The sequence below is a fragment of the Talpa occidentalis genome, unplaced genomic scaffold (genome assembly GCF_014898055.3).
Source record: "Talpa occidentalis isolate TD23 unplaced genomic scaffold, MPIMG_talOcc4v2.1 talOcc4.9, whole genome shotgun sequence".
NCBI classification, from domain to species: Eukaryota; Metazoa; Chordata; class Mammalia; order Eulipotyphla; family Talpidae; genus Talpa; species Talpa occidentalis.
Genome location: NW_023605305.1, coordinates 72,353,042 through 72,380,724, shown reverse-complemented (window position 1 = coordinate 72,380,724; position 27,683 = coordinate 72,353,042). Strand labels below are relative to the sequence as shown.

General features: G+C 39.8%; 1 protein-coding gene across 3 annotated transcripts in view; it reads left to right on the top strand.

Annotated features, from left to right (window-relative positions):
- The window catches only part of RNF130 (ring finger protein 130), a 137,100-nt gene that overhangs the window by 75,700 nt on the left and 33,717 nt on the right, over positions 1 to 27,683 (top strand). For 2 of the 3 annotated variants that reach the window (XM_037500148.2, XM_037500147.2), the window contains exons 4-7: positions 9,155 to 9,226; positions 11,700 to 11,782; positions 19,217 to 19,313; positions 21,490 to 21,694. In XM_037500148.2, coding sequence (XP_037356045.1) covers positions 9,155 to 9,226; positions 11,700 to 11,782; positions 19,217 to 19,313; positions 21,490 to 21,694 — 457 coding nt within the window. Of the gene's footprint in view, positions 1 to 9,154; positions 9,227 to 11,699; positions 11,783 to 19,216; positions 19,314 to 21,489; positions 21,695 to 25,236; positions 25,331 to 27,683 lie in introns of all 3 variants that reach the window. The other variant, XM_037500146.1, reaches the window with a different exon arrangement.

Here is a 27,683-nt window from a genome sequence, read left to right as displayed (position 1 = left end):
GCAGTTCTTTCTACAGAATATACTACCAAGACATTCTTATACATAAATAACTTCCAAGCACAGTGCAGTGGGATCTTTTATGTGTGAGATAAGAATCTGTTGCATTCAGCTTTTTAGTTTACAGCTAAGTATCTGGTTTGTTCTTCCTTAAAAACTGCTAGAATGCATCTAGATACAATGTAGAAGTATCAAGAGTCAGATGATGACTGATGGTAAACTTAAATTTCACTTTCTAATAAGTCAGTGATATTTATTTCACACAAAGGGGTAGATGTTTGCTGTGTTCATACTGAAAGGGTGCCTAAGCATTTTCTAAGAAATGCAAATTTTTTCACGATTATGTGGTTAATATTGTTCCTTTAATTCCAAAGTAGTCAAGTTTTTCCCCCAAAATAGAATAATAAAATTTTTATTTTACTATTAAGGAATAGAACAGACATAAAAAATCACAAAGCCTATTAGACTTCTCAGTTTAGGAAGTCTTCTTAGGAAAATTCCTTGTGAAAATGCATACAATTTCTAAAGTACTTAAAACTTGCCAAAATATATATACAGTAAATATCTCAAGGTACTGATACGAAATATGCTTTTGTTTCCCATTTTTTACCTTGGAAGGTAGCTACTTGGAGAATTCACTTGCATGTCCGAGTATGGAAGAACACTAAATGTTCTTCAGAGGAAGGCTGATATTTTACAAGCACAAAGTTAATCTTTGGGAAAGGATTGGATCAAACTGTTGGCTTCCAAATTAGGGAGAAAAAAAATAGTGTGTCAAGATTTTACCTATTCTTGTTAGGTACTTGAAAGTCAGCAGGACATAAGTAGTACTAAAACCAAGAGAAAAAAGAGGCTTTTATTTAGACAAATTCAAGATTTTTAGGAAAAGATTTCCTGGTCAAAGGAGACAGACTTTTTGTCAGTGTTGGATGGTAGATTACGAGCTTTTTAATATACTGCAAGTACTCTACTCTCTTTTTTCATGCTCTGCTTAAATAATCATTTTATGTACACAGATACTACCTTCTGCATACACAAACTGCATACACACTTCTACATGTTAGACATCAAGAGCTTAAGATTTTATTTTACTAGCACAAAATATGCCTTTGAGATTAGAGTGTTTCTGGATATTCACTTTTACATTCTTGGAGTTTAACATTGGGCCTAGAATGTGACACTGACTCAGTGTTTACCTGGATTAAGGAATTGCATTCTACTGGGAAGAAAGACAAAAGTAACCAAAATACTGTGTGGTATAAGAGTTATTCTTTAGGAGCAAAGTGATATTACTCTAGGCAAATAAGGCTACCTCTCAGATGAGGTAGTGGCATTTGAACTGAATTTTAAAGGATAAAAAAGACTTATTCAGACACACTGGCAGGAAAGTCAGAGATCATTTTCCCACAGAACCATAGAAAGATAATAGGAAAGATAGGAGGCTTGAATAACTGGAACATCAGAAATAATGGGGAGGAGACTGGAGACTGAACTGATGCTGGATGAATTAATTAACAGAATATAGACTTGAAGCTCATGCTGAAGAACCTGGATGTTCTTCTTAAAGCAATAAGCAGTCATCCAAGTTTTTTAACAGTGGAGTGATGTAAGATATTTTTCTGATGGGAGAAACTTTGGGGAGGATATCTGTTAAAGAGGAAAATGTTAAATAGCAAAGGAAGATAATAATAGTAAAGAATACTATATACAGAGCTGGAAGAGAGGAGAGGGATTAGGGATACAGGCACACAGTTACCTTGGAAAAGCATTGAGGATAATTCTTTTGTGACCCAAAAAAAAAAGGAAAATAGAGTGGTAGTCATGAGAGTGGATGAAAGAAGGTGCAGGCTATAAGACAGTTTCATTCAGGGATAAAACCAGATTCACAGCCTCTAAATATCATTAATTCTTTAAAGGAAGAAAACCCTACCGTTTGCTGAATCAGACCTAATTCTATTTCTATGGGAAAGTTCTGATAACTGATAACAGAAATCTCAGATGAGTGTCATTAAAGTGACCTGTCCTCTATATTCTGTGAACCATTTACCTCTGAGCAGATTCTTTCTGTTTGATTAAGCACTATGAGTATTGTATTATTTTCTACCTATTTAAAACCTCTGGACACTTCGCATCCAGATATAGAATAGTGTTCAACTTTCTCCTTTGTAAGATGATGCATCCCTGTGTTTTTCTCCCCATTCTCATATTCTGTTTATGTAGAGGTAGGAAGTTAAGAAACTTTAATTAATACCTAAGGAATTGGGTCCAATAGAAGTACAGGGAATATGAGTAATTGTGTGGAAATGCATTGGAAATTAGGGTTGGTAATTTACGTTTAATATAGTGAGTCTCAAATTTTAATGCAAAGATAGCACTTTTTCTTCCTTATTTTGGTGAGGGAAACGCTTTTTAAAACTGCACAGTCCTAATACACCTCCCCACTCCAATTTTGAAGTCTGAATAGGACCTGCTTATCAGATTCTAGTCATGGTAAGTTATTCAGTTGCCCTGTGCTTCAATCTCTGACATGGGACTGATGGCATTCCTTTTTCATAAAAGAATTGTGTGTATTATCTGAGTCAGTATATGTGAAGGAGTAGGAATAGTACCTAGGATATAGTATGTCCTGAGTAGATCTTAGCTGCTATAAATAATGTCGTGATTTATGATGATGATGATGATGATGATGATGATGATACACCTTACATGGGTTTGATATGTTTGTCCTATGGATCAAACCTTGCATCTTGAAAAACAGTGACTTAATGTCATGGTGACTAGATGAAGATAAAAGATTTTTTTTTTTTGAAGATTTATTTACTTATGCATAGAAGAGCTGGGGTAAAAGCTAGAGGCGCGGGGGGTGAGAGGATTCACCAGAGACAGAGTGAGGAACAGAATAGGCAGATTGACTGAAGTACACTGCTGAGGGGAGCAGCGGGCAAATCAGGAAAGGTCTCCTGCACCATGTGGATTGCTCCCTAGCTGGGGATTGAACTCGTGCTGCAGTGACTGCGGATTGCTTCACAGTGCTGTGTCTTAACCCCTTGTGCCACCAGGGAGGCCCTACGATAAAAGATTTTGATAAAATATCTTCATGATAGGAATTTCTATTCATGTTAGGTACTTGAAAGTCAGCAGGACACAAATAGTACTAAAATCAAGAGAAAAAAGAGACTTTTAGACAAATTTAGCCAAGAAGTTAAAATCATAACTGAGGTATACCTGGCATAAAGTGATGGGGCAAGTTAAAGGAAGAATTTAAAACTCAAGGGATGATCCAGGAGTAGTAGAAGGTAGTAACACAGAAACCAAGTCCAAGGAGGAATATTACAGTGAAAATATTTGACATTAGTATCAAACAAAGAGAAAAGTTTGGTGCTATTTCTTTTTTTAAATTTTGCTACAGGAGGTTTTGAAAATCCTTAAATGGAAGTAGTGACTTAGCCAGATACTTACAGGATGTCTCTAAATAGATAACTTATGTGCATTTATATCAGCCGACTGAAAGCCAAACTCCTCCTAACAGCTACTGCTCTTTTTTGTGATAATTCCTGATCTGATGTACTGCTCCCACACTGGTGGTCACCTTACTATTATGGAAAACTGGGGCCACTGTCCCAACTCCTCTCTCCCACACCCGCACTTGTCAGTTAGACATTAGGCTGTCAGTTTTACCTCCTAAGTCTTTCTGATCTTTGTCGTCTCCTCTTTTCCTTCTACTACTAATTCAGCTCCTCTTGGAAGTACTAGACTCCCCCAGGGGAGCCTTTCCTGTGTCACATACGTTCTTCTGAGACCAGACATGAATTCTCAAAAATTGCCTTATAGAACTCTTCTGAATGTTTAAAGTTCTTCAACAGATGATTAATCTGAGGAAGTTGGAAGAAGTGGGGGGTTTTTTAATTGTTAAAAAATGCTGCTTTATTTATTAATGTTATGAGAGAACTATGAAAATATGTTCATATATATGGATATACATGTCATATCTAGTGGCCCATTGTTCCTGAAATCTAACTTTTCAGTTTCAGTTATCCCCAGTCAATCATGGTCCAAAAATACGTAAAATAAGATATAATGAGAGACAGACTATATTCACATAATTATTATAATATATTGCTGTAACTGTTCTATTTTTTATTAATCATTGTTCTTACTCTCTTACTGTGCCTAATTTATAAATTAAGCCTTATTATAGGTGTGCATATTAGGGAAAAACAATGTTTTTAGGATTTGGTACTCTTCATGGTTTCAGGCATCTACTGGGGGTCTTGGCTCCTATTCCCCTCATATAAGAGGGGACTACTATATTTACTTTTATATTCAAAAGGAAGCTTAAGGATAAAGAAAAAATTAATTTAAGTAGTTTATGTTGGAGGAAAGGAGGAACTAGGGTGAAGGAAATAAAGAAGTGAGACTACCTTGTACCTGGTTTCACAGTTTTCACTTTGGGCCATATAAGTGTTTAGCTAATTTTAAAAAAAAGAAGAAGAAGAAAAGGAATCATCAGCATTGCAAATAAATGGAAACAAACATATTTCTAGATGGACAGTCTGACATTTTGTCCTCACGATGCAGTGCACTAGGAAGCACATAGCACACCTAGGAGTGCTCTTGCCAAACCACTTGAACCTTACTCTCACAACCACTTTATTAAAAATGGATCAAGTAAAATGATACTAGGAGAAAACAAGAAGCAAGATTTAGAATATAGGGTGTTCTATACAACCAATAACCTAGTTTTGTCTTTTTAAAATGGAATTTTAAAAATATGTATGGTGGAGTCGTCAGCTTTTGACCAAAATGGAATAATGGACTTGGTTTGCTTTACCCTTCTGCCTGGAGCAGTTAGAAAAAAACAACAGGGAAAAACAATGAAGCAGTGTTTTCAAGACACTAGACACAGGCACTGATCCCATTGGGACAGGAAACAAAAGAGATGAGCTTGTAGGCTTCTTTACCTTAATGTTTTGAGAATTTTCGCACCATGGTGCATGGAAGCAAAAACGAAGGCAGAGCCCAGCAGAGACTGCTTTATTTGAGAAGAGAGAGCTAAGAGTCCAAGGAGAGCAAGGTAGTTCGCAGTCACAGAACATGATGTGCTTTGTTAACAAAATACATTAAAACTACCATGAAATTCCATCTCACACCCATCAGGATGATTAATATCAACAAAAGATGTGTTGGCCAGGATATGGAGAATGTGAACCCTTATGCATTGTTGATGGGAATGTAAAATGGTACAACTGCTATAGAAAACAGTATGGAAGTTCTTCAAATATTAAAGACAGAATTGCCATATTTTCTAGCAGTTCTACTTCTGGGTATGTGCTCAAAAGAATTGAAAGCAGCATATTAAAGAGAAATTTTTGCTCGTGTTCACAGCAACATTGTTCACAGTAACTAAAACATGGAAGCACAACCCAGGTTTTCATCAACCACTGAATAGATAAGCAACAGATGTGGTTTGTACATACAAAGAATATTATTCAGCCTCAAAGGGGAAGGAAATGTTGTGATATGCTACAATATTATCGAAACTTGAGGACATTATGCTGATGTGTAGTAACAAAAATAGACAAATACCGTATGGTTACTTTTATATGAGGTATCCAGAGTAGTCAAAATTAAGACAAAGTGGAATGGTAATTGCCAGGGGCTGTGGGGTGGGGGAGGTTAAGTCTAAGGGACACAGAGTTTCAGATTTATAAGAGTTATGGAAATGGGTAGTGGTAGTGGCTGTACAACAGTATGATGTATTTAATACCACTGAACTCTACATTTAAAATTATTACTATGGTAAGTTTTATATATATTTTAACACAATGAAAAAATACTGAATCCCAAAAAAAGAATAAAGGACAGGTGGGGGAATTGCAGACAAATGCCGAGACGATAGATTTAAACATAACCACATCAATAATCACATCACAGTATATGGCCTAAATACCCCCCAATTAAAAACAGATTAACAGATGGATTAAAAATCAAAATATTAAAAATAGATACACTGTGTGATACAGCGACTCCTCTCCTGAAGACTACAAAAGCACTAATCGAGGGATATATAAATTTCCCTATTTATTGCAGCACTTTTTACAGTAGCCAGGTTATTGAAACATCCTAAATGCCAATCCATTGAGTGGTGAATTAAGATGTGTTACATATACACAGTGGAATACTTGTCAGTTACTGAAAACGGTGAACTCTTACCATTTGTAACAGTATGGATGGAACTGGAAAGGGGACTATACTGAGCAAAACAAGTCAGAAGAAGGAACACATATACCAGATTATTTCACTCAGATGTGGAAAATGGGGAGCAGGGGGATAGAAAGGTACTGATAAATCTAAACCAAAGCAAAACCTAGAAATATAATTGTACAGTTAGGCTGCTTGAGGGAGAGGGATGATGGTTAGGGGAGGGAAGAGGGGCTCAGTGGCCCAGGATAAAGGACTGTGGGTGCTTTGGTGGTGGGGGTGGTGTGATAACATGTGAGGAGATGTGAACCTGTTCTCCTAAATCACATACAGTCTTGTAAACTAAAGTTACCTCAGTTAACAAAAAATAAGTAATTAGGGGGGCCTCCCCTGGTGGTGCAGGCAGTTGAGCGCCGTGCTGTGAAGCTGTCCGCAGCCTCTGCAGCGCTGGTTCGATCCCGTCCAGCCAGCGAGGGTCCCACATGGCATGGCAGACCTCTCCTGTCTCGTCCGCTGCTCCCTTTAGCAGTGTATTTCGTCAGTCTGCCTGTTCTGTTCCCCACTCTGTCTCTGGTGAATCCTTTCACCCTCCCGCGCATCTGGTCTGTACCCCGGTTCTTGAATAAAATAAATAAATAAATCTTTAAAAAAAAAAAAAAGTAATTAGGACCTCTCCGGTGGCGCAGCGGGTTAAGCGCCGTGCTATAAAGCTGTCTGCAGCCTCTGCAGTGTGGGTTCAATTCCCAGCCAGCCAGGGAGATTCCCACATGGTGAAGCAGACCTCTTCTGTCTCACCCGCTGCTCCCCTCAGCAGTGAATTTCGGTCCTTCTGCCTGTTCTGCTCTCCGCTCTGTCTCTGGTGAATCCTCTCACCCTCCCGTGCTTCTGACTGTACCCAGTGCTTGCATAAATAAATAAATAAAACTTTTAAAAAAAAGTCCTGTTTAAAAAAAAATTTTTTTTTTTTTGCCAAAATCCAACATCTATCCTGATTTTAAAACTCTTAGAAAACTAGATTGTAAAAGATAACTTCCTTAAACTGATGAGGGATACCTATGAAAAACCAGCTACCATCAGACTCAATTGTGAGAGACTATACTTTCTTCTAAAATCAGGAATAAGGAAAGGATATGTGATCAGACAGCTTTTAATTCTACTTTGTTTTGGAGGTTTAAGCCTGAACAAAAAGGCAAAAAGAAAAAGACACACTTATTAGAAATGAAGAAGCAAAACTGTCTTCATTTAGTGACATTATTGCCCATGTAGAAAATTTGATAGAGTTCATTAAAAAATACTAGAACTAGGGCCTACCCTGGTGGCGCAGCGATTGAGCGCTGGGCTGCGAAGCTGCCCACAGCCTCTGCAGTGCCGGTTCAATCCCCGGCCACCGGAGGAGGGTCCCACATGGCGCGCAGACCTCTCCTGCCGCCCGCTGCTCCCCTCAGCAGTGTACTTCAGTCCTTCTGCCTGCTCTGCTCCCCTCTCTGGCTCTGGTGAATTCTCTCCCCCTCCCGCGCTTCTGACTGTACCCAGTGCATGTATAAACAAAACAAACAAACAAACAAACAAACAAATAAATAAATAAAACATGCCTCTATTAAAAAAAAAATTCTAAATTATTGCTTTATTTGGTATGTTTTAAACTTTCCCCCAAATTTTTTATTTTGTGTGTGAGAGTGTGTGTGCGCGCACGCGTGTGTGTGTGTGTGTGTGTGTGTGTATGTATGTATATATTTTATTCTCAGGAGACTCCAGGGTCTCCCATCTTCTAGCCCCCACCATACTGCCTCAGCCTCAGCATCTGCCACTTCTCACAGTGTAGGATCTGGTTATATGTTGGGTGACTGTTCTAGTGTGTCTAGGACAGTCTTGGTTTGCACCTGTTGTCCCTCTAGAAATCACTAATAGGGCCCTCTGACTCTCAAAACTTTCTAATTTGAACAGTATATATGAAGAATATATATGCTCTTCCTAATTGTAGCAAACTAATTTTGTTCACATAGTTGCACTTCGCACTTGTTTGTCTTTACTAGATTATTCCTTTGTCCAGATTGCCAGTACCTACCTATCCCTGTGCTTTTCCTTATCTTACTCCTTCCTACTCAGCTTTCAAGTCTCAGCTCAGGCATCACTTCCTCATAACTTGCCATGAGTTTCTCTATGTCCTGAACCCTACCTGCACTAGGTCACCTTCTTGGTGCTGCCACCTACCTGTGCAAGCTCTGTTTTGCAATATTCAATTAAAATGTGTTTACTTATCTGTTTCCCAGTTCAGTTAGCTTTTCAAGGTTAGGAGTGCACTGTCTTTTTCATCTTTGGATCCATGATGCCTAACCATACTTGCAGTATCTGCCAAAATGTTGGCTAATTAAGCATTACAGATTCTCTGAGTTAACCTTCTCGTGTAAATGAGAATAGCTCAACCCTGGAAAGATAAATTGACATTCCTAAGATCAGGAACATAGCAATGGCAGAGACAGACATGGAGTCCATGGTTGTACCCCTTCTTCCATGCTTGGTGTGATGGATGAGTGATTTTGAAGAACTTTGAAGGTGTCATTTTACTAAGACAGAGTTTATACATTTAATAGTGGTCACTCTTATAGCAAAATAGGAAAGCTATTTAAACAGCAGTAGTATGTCTGACATGTACAAGAAGTAGATTTTGATAATATTGTAATGTTTCAAATGTTTATTAAATACAAAATGCAGTAGTAATTATGACACTTAACTTTTCACTGTGTATGCTTTTTAATAACCAGCCAAATTGCTGAATCTATGGGAAAGCTGCCAGTTTTTCTAATTTTTTAATTTGTTTTTTAGAGTTCTCATATGATGTGAAATGGAGAGTGATGTAGGAAAACAGAGACTTAATAAGCCTTCAGTTATTTAGGAAAAAAGGTCATCACCTAGAGATCTTGCACTAAATGTGTGTTTTTCTTTGCAATTTTCATAGCGTCGTCTTGGAGATGCAGCAAAGAAAGCCATCAGCAAATTGACAACTAGAACAGTTAAAAAGGGCGATAAGGTACAGTAATGAAATAACTCTAATACTATAATAATAATAAAGTAGTTTTGGTTTTGATATGGTGGGAGAGAATATACCCTAATCATTTGTGAGATTATTTTTCTTCAATGCTTTATCTAATGCTTTAGTTTAGACTGACTTCTCTTTGAAACCTTATTCTTAATTTGCCTGTCACTTGGAAGCCCTTCATACAGTTAACTTTCCTGGACTTTAAGTGCTCTTGCCCTTAAAGCTTCACTGACTGCTTGAGTTTTCCTCACATGGTTTTCAACAGGGTTTTCTTCTGCTAAAAGCTTGCATGCCTTCGGAAAGAATTCTAAAGTTGCAGTTTGTACACCAAGTAGCTGGGGCTCTCCCAGCTCTCCCCCTTTATTTCCTGAGACTTTGCCACGTCCCCTTTGTGTTTCAGTTCTTCACCAGTTAGGTGGAAAATTGGAGATCTACTTTTCAAGGGAGTGTTACCTAACACGGCATTTTCTGTGTAAGCAGTTTGAAATAAGAGCACAGTTTGTCGGACCCTGATGGTGTGGGGGTACCTAATCAGAAAGGCAGTGACAGCAGCTGTGGCTGAGACCTCTAACCAGAATTCCCTAGTCAGGGACATTGCTGGTGGCGCAAGGAGTTAAGTCTCAGTACTATGAAACAATCTGTAGCCACTGCAGCATGTTCAATCCCCAGCCAGGGAGCTGCCCACATGGTGCAGCAGACACCCCTCAGCAGTGTATTTCAGTAGATCCACCTGTTCACCTCTTCTGCTCCCCACTCTCTCTCTGGTGAATCCCCTCTCTCTCTCCCCCCCCCTCTTTCTTTCACACATACACACACACACACCCACACCTGCCTACACCTCTGGCCTACACCCCAGGTCTTGTATGCATAAATAAATAAAGCAAATCTTTGGGAAAAAAAATTCCCCAATCAGATCTGAAGTTAGGGTAGGGCCCCACTTCTGCTCAAAAAGGACAAAATAGCAACTTATGTTACATCCTATATTTGATATATTCAAAATTACCTAGAATAAGTGCATCTTTAAAGGCATAAAACTGAAACTCTGTCCCACACTCACTTCTAATATTTTAACAAAGAGCTAGTGGAATAATTTTTGATGATTCTCCATCTAGTTTTACCACTGCCTTGACACCACCACATCCAGTTTTCCTTGACACAGCTCGGAAAGGTAAAGGTATTTTCGTTGAACTTCATTCTAACTTCAGGCAAGAGATAAAGTAAAAGCAGTTGCAGAAAATATAAACAGCACTAAAATAACTGTGCTTTATCCCCAGAGGAGTGGTCATCCTATAAATGGTTTCTTGCCCTGATAACCTTCAGCTGCTACATTAATTCGAAATTCCCTGGAGCTGGTTTAACCTACCTGTCCTACTTTGCTCCAGGCTAGCACAAAACTATCTTTTCTGTTAAAACCAAAACTTATGGGCCTCCCTGGTGGCACAAAGGGTTAAGACGCAACCTATGAAGCTATCCGTAGCAACTGCAGCACAAGTTCGATCCCCGGCCAGGAAGCTACCCACATGGTACAGCAGACCTCTCCTGTCTTGCCCGCTGCTCCCCTCAGCAGTGTATTTCACAATCTGCCTGTTCTGTTCCCCGCTGTGTATCTGGTGACTCCTCTCACCTCCCGCACCTCTGGCCTGTACCCCAGTTCTTGTATGTATAAATAAATAAATATTTTTAAAAAAAAACACCAAAAACTTCTCATTAGTTTGTACCTCCTAGATCTGCCCAGAGTTGTGCCTTTTGAGTTTCAGTCCAAGTGGCAGTGACACAGCAAATACTCTAGCCTCTCCTGTCTCAGTGCCTGGTAGTACTCATTTTGTGACAGCTCAGGGAACCAGCCCCATCCCCAGCCCAGGGGAGGAAGTTACCCTGGATGACCTGACTGACTCCTGCTGACCCTTGATAGCATCCACAGTTGAGTTGATCCATGACTGTTCACCCAAATCACCCCAATTCTGTGACCAAGTGAAGAACTCCCATTCTTGGGGCAGGTCTCTGAACTTGACTCAGAAGATAGTGTCTTTCAGGGCTCATCATTTTTTCTGCCTATACTTAGATACATGGTCAGATGAGCCTAAATGAGAGCCTAGATGAGCCTGATGAAACTAGATTGTGGAGAGTGTACAGTAAGACCTACTCAAACAGAATAGGGTGCATCAGTCATGGGGAGCAAACATGAGGGTGGGTGAAGGTGAGAGCTGATTTGAATACTGAAAAAAGTTAAACTTTGGACTTCTAAGACATTTCAGGCAGTATTAATTATCACAGCAGTTTGAAAACAAGATCAATTGGTTTCGATATAAGCAAATGAAAAACTACTTATACTTTTTTATAACTCTTCACTTTCTAATCACTTGCCTGCCATAGTTGTTAGAGGAAAGTTATTGGCTGGGTTGTGTCTCCTTTACATGTGTACTTTCAATGTGTGTGACTTTTGTTTCTGTGCTTCCCACTTCAGGAAACAGACCCAGACTTCGATCACTGTGCAGTCTGCATAGAGAGCTATAAGCAGAATGATGTTGTCCGGATTCTTCCCTGCAAGTATGCCTACTTTCTTTGTTTTACAAGAATGATAATGATGTAGTTTGTATGACTCATTTCAGAGTAGTCACCCACTTGCTTCTGAGAGCCACCTCACTCTTGGCTTTTCTGGCAGAAAAGGGTAGGCTGCGCACTGAGGAGTTGCATTTGGCAGTGAGCTGTGCTGCCTCAGCAGGAATGAGAGCACACACCTTCCTGAGTTGTGAGAAACATCGTAGCCTAGGAGCATCAAGTCAAGAATTTTTAACTTAGTGACTCCTGTGGATTTCCAGACTAGCCACTTGTTCTTCTCCTCCTTGTATAAGAATATATCACTAAGGCCGTCTGATAAAACCTCAGCCAAATTCACTAGGCTCTGGGTCCCAGACCTCTGGAATTTGGGTGAAGTTTTTCTCTGAGCCTGAGTTGTGCAAAGTGGGAAGGATAGTTATGTTGCAGCATGCCTGCCTGGGTTAGGGTCTCTACTCTGGACAGTTTATGTGCACTGTCTCCTGTAATGGGTCAGCGGTTTCCTCCCCAATGTACAGTGAAGGGTATCAAACCAGTAATATATGCCAGGGTCACACAATGTAGCAGTGGCAGAGCCAATATTAAAGGTCTGCCTTTAATGCCCATGCCTCTTACTTAGGGCCACATATCTCCTCCCAAAGGGTACTTTGGGACCCTAAAAACAGCAAATTTCCTTAATAAGCATGTTGATTTCTACCATGGTGTTACTCCACGCTAGAGAACATGAACCATTAAGATACACTTTTGAGGGCCTCCTCGGTGGCGTAGCAGTTGAGCGCTGGGTTGGGAAGCTGCCCGCAGCTGCTGCGGCACCAGTTTGGATCCCTGGCCACCGGGAAAGGGTCCCACATGGCGTGCAGCCTCTCCTGCTGCCCGCTGCTCCCCTCAGCAGTGTACTTCCTCAGTCTGCCTGCTCTGCTCTCCACTCTGATGCTGGTGAATTCTCTCAACCTCCTGCTCTTCTGACTGTATCCAGTGCTTGTATAAATAAATAAATAAATCTTTAAAAAAAAAAAAAGATACACTTTTGAGTGTTAATTGTAAAAATACATAATTGCCTATCAAGAAGCCAGAATCAAAGACTTTTCCTCTTCATTCTCTTCGGCCCCTTAAAACAGATCTATGCAACTCTGTTCCTAATGAAAACAGAACATATGAATGAATAAAATAATGAGTTGTTTCCGTAAAACTATTAGTAGTGTTCTACTTATTTAGAAAGTTAACTGTTTTGAGCCTAAAGATCTGTTTTGTTTTGTTTTTTAAATATAGAACTTCAGGGTAATTCATATACTGAAGCAGAAAATCAAGATTCTAGAAACCAAGTATCATGGTTTACATATAAAGGAAAATCTCTAAAATTAACTGTAAGCTGTCCAATAGAAAATTAAATTATGTAATTGCCAGTTTTTCTTTAACTGTGGTCATTTATAGTCTAAAGGAAATACATATGCAAATGGAAATCAAGAAAAAGATCAATAGGCTACCTTATGAATGTAGCTTATCAGCTATTACTTGCTTTTTAAAAATACTTTTACCTGCACAGATTTCTTTTGACACCAGAATGACCAGCAAGAAGCTAAGTCTTACTTCAGTCCAGAGTTCCCCCAAACCACCAGGAACCTTAGAATGGAGGCTCCAAAGTCCTTCACTTCACAAAGAGAATGTCTTCCTCAGGAAGCCTTGGCCAAAAATGAACTGTTATGGAAGTTTATTCCCCATTCCCTCTGTTCTTTGAGCATTGAGTTTTCCTAGGTTTCATTCTTATTTCTGTTTCTTCTGAATTTGTTTTAGCTTTCCAAATTTAACTCTGCATAAGAATTGACAGGGAGTTTTCAGAATCACATCCTGAATGGAGTCCAGCATGCTTATTTTTATTCAGTACCTGGGTGATTCGGTGCTATAGATCACACCTTCTATTAAGTCAATGGCCATTTCTGTTACTGCGCCCACCACCAGAGACATGCTCTCAGCCTTTGTCTTTGTGGTCTGTGTTAGACTATTAGAGTTTTGGCAAATTTAACAGACTTCTTTGTGACCAGTTATGGCACTGCTCATTTGGTTATCTTTTGTTTGCAGGTGCTTTTGCTACTAGATGTGCCTGCTGCCATGTCAGAGTTGCCTTTTCACTTTAGAACTTTAGAGCAGGTTGCTGTCTCAGCAAGTTGTAGCTTCCTCTAAATTACACTGCACAGTCTGCTTAGCCAAGTATTTCACCTCACTGAAATGGTAACAATAGGATTCTCAGGTGTAGTGAAAATTAACTTTGCACCTCGAGCAATATTGTGAGTTGTACTTTTGAAATGGAGTGGCGTTTCTCAGTCTGAGCACTGATGGTGAACATTTGAGATCAGATAGCTCTTTGTTGGGGTGATGGAGTGTCCTATGCATTTTAGAATATTGGGCAGTGTCCCTGGCTTCACCCCCTGCATGCAGTAACACCCCCATACACAGTTGTGACAGCCACAAAATGTCTCCATTTAAGAACCCCACTAACCTAGAGGATGGCTCCATGCACACACTTATCTTTACTCTAAATCTTCTCCAACCCTGTTATTTCCAGTGGATTCTCCTCAAGTACCTTTGAATTAGCTCTTTCTGTGCTGCTACTTACTGTGTTTCCTCTGCCTAGGCCGCCCTGTCTGACCTTTTTTGACTCTAGGTCTTTGAATCTGAGCCCAGCTGTGACCCTGCAGTGTCTTCCTTTAGTTCTCAGTCCCAGGACACTGGTACCTGCAGGACTCTGAACAGACCCCAGCAGACTTGAATGCTGCCCTAGGAATTCTGTTCCCGCAGTTGGTACTCACATGCCTCACAGCAGCACCGGGTGTGTCCTTTCTCCTTGAACACCTTCTTCCTCACTCTCAGCAGGTAACTGTGTCAGCACCTTAAGAGAGAAAAATGTAGCTACCAGAGAGTTGAAATTTCCTCATTTTTCTGACCTGAGCTTTCATGCAGACCTGCCTCAACACTTACCCTCCAGCCTCCCCTCTGACAGGTTGGAGGAACCCCCTGCTTTGTTCCATCATGCTCCTTCCATCTGGACCCCCAGGTACCAGCTTCTTTCCTTCCTCAGGGACCTTGCCCTGTTGATTCTCTGCTCCCTCAGTTTTTGTTCATCCTTCATCAGCATATGGGCATGCTCCTTGGGCAACCCCACCTCCAAATACCACCCTATACCTTCTCACCTTCACAACCAGATTTTGGGCAAAACCTGCACTCACTGTCCCTTCTTCACATCAGTAAGAGAAAAAAGAACCTCGATGCCTTTGTGTCCGTCTGTCCTTAATTTTTAACAAGCCTGTCTGGAGCCCACACTAAAGATTTCTGTCTATAACTATGAAACCTCGTGCCCTGCTGGCTTTTTGTTGCATGACCTTTACTGTTCCTCTTCTGTCATGTAATTTACTCTGGACAGATGACGGTTGGCAGTGCTTTGGGACCTCCGACTTGAGTCAGTTGATTATAGTTGATCATCCTTTGGCTGTTAGCCAGCATGTCTTGGAAACTGAAAAACTCCCCTTATTTAAACCTCTTTTATTTAAAGGTCAATTACAAAATTCTTAGTAGTTAAAATTTCTTTTCAGTGGGGTCCTACAGCTTCTACAGTCGTACGGCTAAGGTAACACCTCAGGAGCAAAAATGGATCAATTTTCTGGCTGCTGGCAGAGACTCCACAGTGGTAGGAAAGGAGGAGGTGCATATTCAGCGTTACCAGTTTTTTCTTTTGACATTTCATACCTTTCTCATTCTGTGTCCAAAGTATTTCTCTAAGGCTTTTTTGTTGAAGCTCTGATATGCTTGTCCTTTTCACCACTCACTGTTTGGCAACACACAACCTGCTTTCCTTCCTAGCATACCTCTGAGCCCTAAATGTGTTGGACCCGTTTCTGTTTTTATGTGTATTATTTTCATTAGAGTCTTTTATAGTAGTAGGAAGGGGCTTCTTTTCAAGGTTTGGCTGCTGCAGGTGCTGCCCTTTGCAGTGTCTATAGGTGCTGTGTACCTTTAAGTCCATGAGAGATCACCCTGGTGCCTGGCTTGCTAGGGCCTGAGGCAGGCTGCAAGTGTTCCGGCCATTTGTGGAGTTTTTGTGTGAAACGATAGCTTTCCTTTGCATGAGTATGTTTTAATCATTCCTTTTGTTTGTATGTGCTTGGTTTCCCACATATACTTTTGCACTTGCTATTCCAGACAGCTTCATGTGATAGAGGGTACACATCTGGCCTGCTTCCCCCATGCCCCATGCAGCTTGCAGAAGAGACCCATGGGTTGCGCTGTTTGTGGAGATGTGGACAGCTATAATAGCAGAACCTTGCCTGCAAGGAAGGGGAGCTGTTGAACAGCTGAGATAGTAGCAAGAGGGTAATGAAGACAAGCAACCAGGACAGTTACTCACCAGGTTCCATCAGTGACCCGAAGGAAAGTGATAAGCTTGTAGCAGAATGGCAAATAGGTGAAGAGAAAACTTAACTTAGTTTTGTTTTCAGAAGAGAAGGATGTGCTGTGAAATTAGACTGAGCATCTTCAGCAGGTCTGTTGGGTTATGGAAAAGACTGGGCCAGAGGAGGGAGGAGTGTTAGCTGACTGGGGTGGGGATGAGATAAGAATATAGTGAGGTGGGTGAATAGACACAAAGCTTTATTTTAAGAGAGAAAACATTTATTTAGGGCCTCCCCTGGTGGCGCAGCGGTTGAGCGCTGGGCTGCGAAGCTGCCCACAGCCTCTGCAGTGCCAGTTCGATCCCTGGCCACCGGTGAGGGTCCCACATGGTGCACAGACCTCTTCTGCCATGCCCGCTGCTCCCCTCTGCAGTATACTTCATCAGTCTGCCTGTTCTGTTCCCCACTCTGGCTCCGGTGAATTCTCTCACCCTCCCGCGCTTCTTACTATACCCAGTGCTTATATAAATAAATAAATAAATCTTTAAAAGAGAGAGAGAGAGAGAGAAAACATTTATTTATATATATTTTACATCATTGTTCATTTTTAAACAATGTTTGCTGAAAGAAAACATTTCTTTTGGATTTTGTGTTAGCTAAATAAGTGAGGCGGTGGCGCAGGTGGTCGAGCACCGTGCTATGAAGCTGTCCACAGCCTCTGCAGCGCTGGTTCAATCCCGGCCGGCCGGCCAGCGAGGGTCCCACATGGCGCAGCAGACCTCTCCTGTCTTACCTGCTGCTCCCCTCAGCAGTGTATTTCATCAGTCTGCCTGTTCTGTTCCCCGCTCTGTCTCTGGTGAATCCTCTTACCCTCCCGAACATCTGTCTGTATCCCAGATCTTGTATAAATAAATAAATAAATCTTTTATAAATAAATGAATGAATGAATGAATGAATGAATGAATGAATGAGGCTTTTTCAGTTTGTCCCTAGAGGGCCAGTTAGTCTTTGCCATTACACTGCCCTCAGCAAAGAAAAGGTTGTAATTGTTTAGTAAATTGGCCAAGATTTTTTTTTCAATCAAAATATCTGCAAGGAAACAATTAAAAATCCCAACTAAGAAAAATCTACTTGTAACTAAGGTCAAAGGAACAGATGCAGAGAACACTCAACTCATGCACCTTTAAAAATTATGGCATTATACCATTTTGTTCTTTCTGACTATCCAGTAATAGAAAAGCAGGGCAAGATAGTAAGAAAAGGATAAGGCAAAAATTGCTGGTGAAAAATGGGAGGCTGAAAGCTCTCAAAACTCCCAGGTCTCTGCTGCTTGCTGAAATGAGAGTTTGCACTAACATCTGGTTAAGTCAGCTTTCCCCCATACCTTATCTCTTCTGTCACTTGTTAACCAGCCAAAGACCATCATCCACACACACAGAACTGGCCTAGATATTAATATCGGCAGATGTGCTCATGTAAGGGGAGGAACCTTCATTTATGTCTGATTTAAAGGGGTCTTACATCCTCAGAAAGGCTTAACGGCCTTGTTCTAGTCTCTGCTAGCATAGAGCCAATGCTGGCACAGTAGACAGATGCTGGGAGCCCTGCATCAGAAGCTCTTCACCTTCCTCCTGGAGCACACCTACAAAGACACAAGTAACAAGAAGCAGGCATGGAAATGCCTGTGTATTCTAGATGAATGTAGGTCTTGACTACGGATTGGTCACTTTCACAACTTAAGTAAAAACGTTTACACTCAAAAAAAAGCCTTCAGGAATGATGAGGTTCTGGCCTATTGCATTGAGTGCAAATTCCAGAGTACATTGATCAGTTCAGTCTTTGTGACCTTTATTCTTATCCCAAAGAAATGTGTACCAAGCTACTAAATGGCAGTTAGTGGGTTTGTATGTGTGTATTGTTCAGCCTAAAGCTTTAAGTATGATATTTCTTGTAAATCCCAAACAAAAATGCTTTTTAGACCTCTTTGTTAAATCAAGACTACCTTTGAACCAGCTATATGTAACTATATACAAGCTATATATAAATTATAAGTTACAATCAATGTACTAAAGGCATATAGTAGTTCGGTTTCTCAAAATTTCTTTTATCGGACCTCAAGGCTCAGATTATAGTTCCCTCCAAAAATATACAGAGTATGACTTCTCAGCCCTTTGGCTAAGATCAAGTGCAAAGGCGTACAGGATGTCTATCCTAGTAACTGCCGCCTCCCTATCTAGCCAGGACTCTGGGGCTTTCACATGGCTTTATATCAGCATGTCAGAACTGCCATGGAGTTACTTGAGCTGGAGGAATGATTTCTGCAGCTCCTGTAAAGTCTGCTTTCCCCTCCAGAAGGCACAAGTTCCTGTTATAAGAATGCAGAGCCCTTCCTGACATGTTCCCAATCACAAGAATGTGATCCTCTCCTTTTCTGAATAAGAGAAAATCGCCCATCTTCTCTCTCCCTTTAAACATTTTAGTTGAAAACTGCAAGCAAAGTGTTATCTGATTCTTGAGAACAGTTCATCCCTAAAAATAGTCCTCATGTAACTTTAACATTTTACTTAAGTTACTTAGAAAGACTTTAAAACATGGCATTTAACAGAAGTTCCATGAAGCTAATTAATAATGATACATAGAACTCATTTAATACAATTTAATATCTTTTTGAAGTTTCATTTTCTGCTTTAGCTATTACAGAAAAAATAACTGATTTGTAAGGCATGATTCATTAGCTTCGTTTTTAATGAATTCAAATTATCTGAAAACTCTTTTGGAAATTGGTTCAATAAAAAGTCTAGGCAGCCAAATACTCCTTTTCGGTTGCTCATTTTACAGTGCTGTTGACATAGATGATTGAACATAGGAGGTTTTCTACCAGCTTTATTTTAATTTAATACTTATTTTAATACTTCCCCAATAATATGTCTTGGAACATAAATCCTAAAAGGAAGAAAAACAGACTAAAAATTCCATTTCTTTGCATTTTGGCCTAATAGTTTTTCAGTATATAACTTGTGATGCTGTTCATTTTTCTTTTTACTAGGCATGTTTTTCACAAATCCTGCGTGGATCCCTGGCTTAGTGAACATTGTACCTGTCCTATGTGCAAACTTAATATTTTGAAGGCCCTGGGAATTGTGGTATGTTGCCTGTTTTGTTACAATTGTATAGTGTCATATCTCAGTGTAACATAGCCTAGCACAAGTGGATGGTTAAGTCTCAAACACACACACACACACACACACCCCCACCGAAAAAAAAAAAAACAACAAAAACCACCTGTCTTTCTTTGCTATATAATCCTCATTAATCAGCAATGCCTTCTTCTAAGATTATTCCAAGTCCAGCCATCTCAGGGAACTCCTAGAAGGGGAGGAAGGAACTGTGCTAGTCTGCTTTTCACGCGTGCTACTATTGGGTGGTGTGGTATATGAAAACTGAGGTAGAGAGAAGGGTGTGATCCCCCTTCATTACAATCTTTTTTTTTTTTTTTTTTTTTTTAAGGAATAGACTTTTGACTTTGGTCCCATAGTACATTTTTCTGTCTTCAGCATAATATAAAACTAAATCATTACTTACGTTCCTTCCTCTTGAGTTTGACTTTGCTCTCCTGGTTGTTGGTAAGTTGCAAATAGTGAAGGTGGGCGGTGCCCCATCCTGGGCAAACCTTTAACAACTTGGCAAAGGTTGCCTGCCATGTAGAATACTTCAACTCTGAACAGACAAATCAGCACTCACTAGCTGAACCAGGGCGCTTACAGACAGCCTATAGTTCTTGCTTAAGAGAAGTATCTATTATATATCCAGGATTGTAGATTTTTAGAGGGAAATGAAATACTTTTGGTTTCAAAAATGAGTGAATGCTTAATCTCCTCATGGAACAAAAAGCTTAGTGTAACCCAAAAATTGAATTCCTCATTTTAAGCTTTGCAACCCAAAGAAGATCTAAGGGTCCAATTTGAACTGTGCTGTCAGACACAGGGGTGAGCCACTTGGGACCCATTTATCCTCCATCTCTAGTGATCACAGCAGTGTCATTGTCATTTAACACAGTTTCTCCACCTTGGTACCACTGACATAATTTTGGACTAGATCATTCCTCCTGGTGGGACCATCCTTTGCACTGTAGACTGTGTAGCAGCATCCATAGCCTCTACTATTAAACGCTGGTGCCCATGCATGATGCCCAGTCACAGCAATCAAAAAGTGTTCCCAGACATTGCCAGATGTCCCTTAGGACCAGAGTCCACCCCCATTTGAGGAGTTTAACAAAGCATCTGCCATAATACCTGACACACAGTAAACACTGGAAAATACTAGCTTAGCCTCTTTTGTTGCCTCCAGCCTTCTTGGTTGTTGGGTTTGTTTAGTCTTTTAAGTCTTTGAAATACTAATACTTCTCCCATCTGGTTTTCATGACGATCTTTCTAAAATGTTCTGTAAGCCACCATATTTCTTTAAATACCCAAAATAATAATAATAAATTTTTTCTGATAGTCATTATGAGCATTATTACACTGTGTAAGTTATTACACTGTGTAAGTTTGTTTTTAATTTGGCTTTGGGGGTAATCTAGAACAGAATTGTTCTGGGCTTGGTTGTCTGACTTCTGTGTATACAACGTCTCACCTACCATTCCTAACTCCGCTTTTAATACACTGTCTGTTTCCAAAAGTTACTGGAGATACCAAATATCCATATTGTTAAATCAGGCAACTTTTGTATCCACGTTTGTATCCAGCTTTTTAGTTGGTGTCCTTGGACCCCAGTGCAGTTTTATATCTGTCGTCCAGGCTTTGGTGCTTAGGTTTTAACAGTTTTCTCACAATTCAAAAATCTTTTCAGTTTTGATCTGCTTTTGACTGTATTATGTCTAAAGATAGAAGATATTTAAAAACTGACTACCAAATGAATGAGGCATTACAGAGAGGTAATGGTATTTTATGTTACCTGCTGTCTCTCTACGTTAATATCAGAGCCAAAATCATATAGTTTATTGTCAGCTTTATAATGACAACAGTGAATCCCCTTCCTGAAGTCACTTCCACAAAAGGTTGTCATTAAGATGCAGTAACCAATTTTCTCAGTTCTGCAATGGATCTTGCCTTTCCTTTGTAACTTTTTGGGGGGAGGAAATCATCTGTTTTTCTCTTTAGAACTCTTGGGGGAAATGGAGAGGGTGGATAGAGAGGGAAATGAGAGGAAATCACACTAAAAAGTCCTGATACAATCTTTTAACAGGGTGTCAGATATTTAAAATTTTACAACATGATTTGTTATTCTTATAAGTACTTTTAATCTGGAACTATTTTGCAGCCAAATTTGCCATGTACTGATAATGTAGCATTTGACATGGAAAGACTCACCAGAACCCAAGCAGTTAACCGAAGATCAGCCCTAGGTGACCTCACCAACGACAATTCTCTTGGCCTCGAGCCCCTTCGAACTTCGGGGATATCACCTCTTCCTCAGGATGGGGAACTCACCCCTAGAACAGGAGAGATCAACATCGCCGTAACAAGTAAGTGGACCTGTGCCCAGCACAGGACAGATTTGCTGCCCATGTTTGGCATGTGGTGACTGCTCCAGATGACGGTTGGGGCAATCACTAGGGCCAATAGTGTGGCCTGTGACTGAGCAAGTGCTATGTACTTCGGTTAAAGCAGATATTTGGAATAGCGAAACTTCCTTTATACTAAGGAGCTTGTATATTTGTGTGTAACTAATACAAATAGTTAACATTTGGCAAATAGTTGTTCAGAGTTTTTATCTTAGTAACTGTTTATAAACCTGTTTTGAAATGATTGCATTGCGAACAGGCATTTTAGAGGATCTTGGTGGGATGTGACTTATGGCCTCAGCATCTTGGGTGTACTGTAGCTCTGAGAAGTGCTTTCCAGTTCCCAGGCAGTCTAGTTAAAAGCTGATTCAGAATTTGAACCTAAAAATTCATATCTTTAGGAATAGTTCAGATGACCTGTTGTTGCTCAATTTATTTTATACTTTTTTATTCAGTTTGGCATTTGGCACTTAACTCTTTGGTATAATTGTACATGAAACAGGAGAAAAACCAAAAAAGTAATCTTTAAAAATGCTGGGGGTTGATTATGAACATCATGGTGTTGGACTTGTTGAGAAGTACTGGGTGTGGTGATGCAGGCCTGAGCACGGTGTGAGTGGGCTGGCAGGCGTGTGTGTGGACGTTCACGCTGTGAATTGTTTTCTTCAGTTCCATTCTTTACATGTTATTTTCATCTAACGATCTTTCACTCCATCTTCCTTGTCACCATTTGGGTGCTGCCTTTTCCAACATATGCTGCTGCTTGCCTGTAGCTTCAAGCCCTAACCCTATAGGATTCCCTTCACCTAATTCTGGGAGTCAGTAATGGGTAAAGCTGCTAAAAAAGTTTTCTCTTCACATGGTAAGACTCACATGGTCTGTTTAATTAAAGCAAAATTGCTTTTCAGCCAACCCAAAATTATTACTAGGAGATGATTTCCCAGGTTTCATTCTGTCACTTTTTCTAAACTCAAGGAGCCTTCCTGTTGAGTTATGAAATAAGTAAACATACAAACTTTTAAACTTTCTAAATAAGTAAACATTTCAAACTTTTACATTTATAAAATAATTATAAATTATGTTTTATAAAATAAGTAAAACTATTCTTTGATATAATTTTGTTTCCAGTGATTTAATAGCATTTCACATTTTCTTGCTTTAGCATTCAGGTTTTATGCTCTAGATTTTTAAAAGTTGATCTAATGGTAATAAAGGAGACAAAGGCTGCTTATTTATTAATTTATTTTATAGGTCCTTCATTGATCAACATTTATTGAGCACCTACTACTACATTAAGTATTGATCCCCTTATATTTTATGCAGAAATGTCCTTACAAAATCTTATGTTTGGATGATAAAAATTATTCGTTTATCAAATTAATCATCTTTAGCAGGATTTACACATGATGTTAATAAATGAGATTCGTGTGATTAAAAAGATCAAAGCTACTTGTGCCTCAAAGCCCTGTAGTGCCCTAGCAACTACAGTGCCTTCAGCCAGCATCCACTGTGTGCAAGGCACTGTGCTAAATCCACACTGAGCAAGACAGCAATAACCAAGAGCCAGCAGCAGCGGATTGCTGCTAACATACTCTCGGTCCCAGTGGGTATTATTATGATATTCACTCTTTTTGATTACTAGTTTTTATAATTGAAATGCTGTACAAATATGAATGTTATATTCAGAATTTGAAAACATAGACATAATGAAGGTTCTAAAAGTCTGCTTATGTATAAAAGTCTCTAAGAAGAAAAAAGAATTCTGTGTTAACTTCTTCATATTGATAGGAAATCATCCCATAATGTTTTTAATGTCAATATACATTTTCCTACCTTAAAATATATATTTGGGTAAAAGTGATGGATTTTGTATGGGTTCTTGAATGTTCAGCTTTAATAAAGCTCTTATAAATTCATGCTACCAATGAGAAATTTGTATACTACAAAGCCGTGACTACACTGTTATCTAAAAAGAAGAGCATTTTATAATATGAAAAAAGGTGGGCAGAAAAATGCTCATAGAACAACTCAACATCCTGAAATCCTGAAGAACAGTTTTTGAAGCTCACCACCTTTAAAATCTAATAAAAATCTAATAACCTTTTTCAAGCAAAATTCCTAGGCAAACACAGTTTTGCATAGTTGTGGGACTCAATGAAAGCCAGGTTGAGAAACACCATGTTATACATAATTTTTGCATATAAACATTTGGCATTCAGTATACATGTTTCTTTTTACTGCCTTGTTGCAGATACATCAAGAATTTTAGCAAGTAACACTTTGAGAAACTGCTCCTGATTAAGAGAGTACTCTGGGGCCTACATATTTTGTAGTTAAGAGTTTTTTAGAAAATCATATTGGTTCTCTGGTTGGATTTGTGGTTTTGTGGGGTTTTTTTGGGGGAGACTTGGGGGGGTGGTATTTTTTTGTTGTTGTTGTTCTTAATATTGTTTTTGGAATGTTACCTTGACCATGCAGACTTTGAAAAGTTAAAGGAAAATAGGGCCTCCCTGGTGGTGCAAGGGGTTAAACACCACACTGTGACGCAATCTTCAGCCTCTGCAGCATGAGTTCTATCCCCAGCCGGCCAGGGCAGACCTCTCCTGTCTTGCCCGCTGCTCCCCTCAGCAGTGTAGTTCAGTCAGTCTGCCTGTTCTGTTCCCCACTTTGTCTCTGGTGGATCCTCTCACCCCCCGCATCTCTGGCCTGTGCCCCAGCTCTTCTATTCATAAATAAATAAATCTTTAAAAAAAAGAAAGAAAAGTTAAAGGAAAATATTAACTGATGAATGGACCTAGAAAGAGACTAGATAAAAATCCTTAAGTTCTCTACCAGAGGTGTTCACTCTTTGATGGGTCAAGTACCTTGTGAATTCACCTATCCTTCCTGCTTATGCTTAACAAAGCAGAATAGACAGTGGGTATACCTTTCCAAGAGACACCAATGAGATGTCCTTGTTCAGTAAAGACTACCAGTAAACCCAGCCATACAGGAAATACTGTAGACAAGAATGCTGTGGAAGGCCAGCCTGCGGACTGCTTTGAGTACCCACAAGACGTTTGGGAACTTCTACTCTGTGTATCTAAACCTTTCTCTAAGAATGAGCAATACAACCATGCAGAAGTGACAAAATGAAGAAGGAAAGAGACAATAAGTATGTCATCTCAATTAATAATTAAAAAATCAGTGTCCATCTGCAGTTTTATATACATATTTTACTACACATTTTTTGGTGGCCACGTTCCTCACAGACCTCAGGACCTTAACTGGAAGAAACGGTTGGGCCATGCTTTCCTTTCTGCCTTGCAGCTCTCACCATTACTCCACTAACCTTCTCCAGTTAGTAGCTCTCTGGCAATCTTCCTCCTGCTTCACTTCCTTGGGCCAGTCTTGGCTTATTACCTCCGTTGACGTCTGCTTCGTTGCATTTGAGGGAAATGTTGACATCGATTTGACTTAAGCCTTCTCCCCAGAGTGATTTCCTCCCTTTCCTTTGTCAACAGAAGAATGGTTTATTATTGGCAGTTTTGGCATCCTCAGTGTTCTCACACTCTGCTACATGATCATCAGAGCCACAGCTAGCTTGAATGCTAATGAGTAAGTAACAAATTGTTTTTTGGGTTGCATGTGCCAGATGATCCCAAGGAAAATGTAGACTAAATTTTCATAAATATGGTGAGAATCAGCTTCTGCCACATTCATAGTGATCCTAATGGAATCATACCTAGCAAAATAATTTATTTCATGAACATATGTTTTCAGTCATTAACAGATTGGATCTCACCTTGCTCAGCAACTACAGCTCACTTGGGAAAAGATCTAGGGGTTTTCATTAGCCACAAACAAAGTGAACCAACAGTGTAAAGTAAATGCAAAGGCAACCAGTTATAGTCATAGAATGCCAAGGGTGTCCACATCGTATCATGAGCACCAGTAAGAGTAGCCCTGCTTTCTGTGGGCCCATCAGACTTTACCTAGAATCTTCCAGACTTAGCTTTGTTAGAACACTGACACCCTGGCCGTAATCAAGGAATAGGAACTATGATATTTAACCTACAAGAAAGAAACCATCAGGAAGAACCCTGTTTCCAGATACTAGGAAGCCTCTCAGGGGAGAAAAAGATAAGGCTAAACAGTATTTCCTTCAAGTGAAGACCAAAGTTACAGGGAGGCAATAAGAGAAAGGAAGGCAGAACTGTCAGTTGGGTTACTGACCAGTGAGATGGTTTGCCATGGATAGGACCAGAAATACAGGCAGAGCCTGGGTGTGTCTTGTCAGAGCTGCTTGTCAGCGAGAGGTATTTTAGAGGAAGGGAAATTGGGCTAGGAGACTGTTAAGGGCCATTTTGATCCAGGAATTTTCCAAAAGTACCTTTCCATAGGGATGAGAGAAACAGTTTTTGAGTTTGCTTTTGTTTTAAATTTTGGGCATTTACTGAGGACATTATTCAGTCCTTTAACCAGTATTCATGAAAACTAATTAGAGATGAAAGCATCCCTGGGTCACTGCCCAGATTTGAACTTAAATCAATACAAGTGGAATTCATGTACTCTCCATATCCAGTTTCAGGCCAGCACTTTAATTAATAATAACCATCCAAGCTCTTGCAGTTGATTTAATTGAATGCTCGTTGTTCAGCTGTAGAAACAATGAGCAAGTAACCTCCAATCCAGTGACTTGATTTTGTTACGTCTAACCTGATCTGTTGGCTAGATTTGTAAGAAATGCCCTTTGGCATCCCTGACCTGTTGTTACATATTGGGAGAATGGCATGGTCACTTGGCATTCTTCAAACTTAAGATGAGCAGGCTAGGCATCCTACAGCAGGGCAACAGCTAGCTGCTTCTGTTGGGTCCACTGAAAGCAGTGTTGCTTCAACATAATGATAATTGCTCAGATTTTGGAGGCAAACACACACTCCTCCATTTGCTTGTGAGACCCATAGTGATGTTTATCTCAATTGCATTTTAGTCATCCATAAAATAGCATTAATGGTAGAATTGCATCACAGGGTGGTTATGAGAATTAGCATTTAACATGTTTAGCACAGTGCCTGGTACATAAGACGTGCTCAATAAATGTTAGCCAAAACAATCCTGCCAAGGTTCTTTGAAAGTTCTGTGAAAAAAATGGCCAAGTGCCTTTATCATTTGGTAAATGAATTTGTCTTCCATGAACTGGGACACACAATCATAGGAGCTCTGTGAGTCCCTATGATTGCAATTTGGAGGAATATATGTATTTCTCCTGCTGTCACCTTTTTTGCTTACCCTCACGCTGATAGTAATGTAAACTCACTTCTTAAAAATTCACGAACCAGTGAAACCCAATCACAGCCAATGGTGGCACTCTGAGCACTTTTAAAGAATTACTAAGTAATTTAATGCACCTTGCTGCCACTCAACATGTGCCAAATTCTCACTTCTTCCACTGGATATTGGGGAGTGCCCAATAGGCATACTGCCTATTAGAAATCAGAGCACTTGAGCCATAATATCTCAGTTCCATGCGTAAATGCCTGCATGACTCAGAATCTAAGTCATAGATCCTAGATCCATGTCTTAGTCCTGTCCTCCCATTAGCTTTTGATAAGGGTGGATACTGCAGTTTTTCATTTGGATTTTATTTCTGTACCTTCGGTGAAAGCCATGCTGAAGGACAATTTTCATGATCCCATTTAAAGAGAGAAATTGAGAGTGAGAGTGTGCGTGTGTATGTGTGTACACACATGGGTGCCGGAAGAATGGTCACCAAGATATTAATGGTGATTATCTTAATTTAGTAAGATTTTGGGTAATGTTTTTCTCTCCTGTGCTATCATATGTTGGGATTTTTTTGAACAATATATATGAATTATTTCATTTTTTCAAACAATTATAGGCACAAAGACAAAGTTAATAGTCACTCTTAATTCTGTCTCTTTCTCAAGAATGTTGATGAGAAATTCCT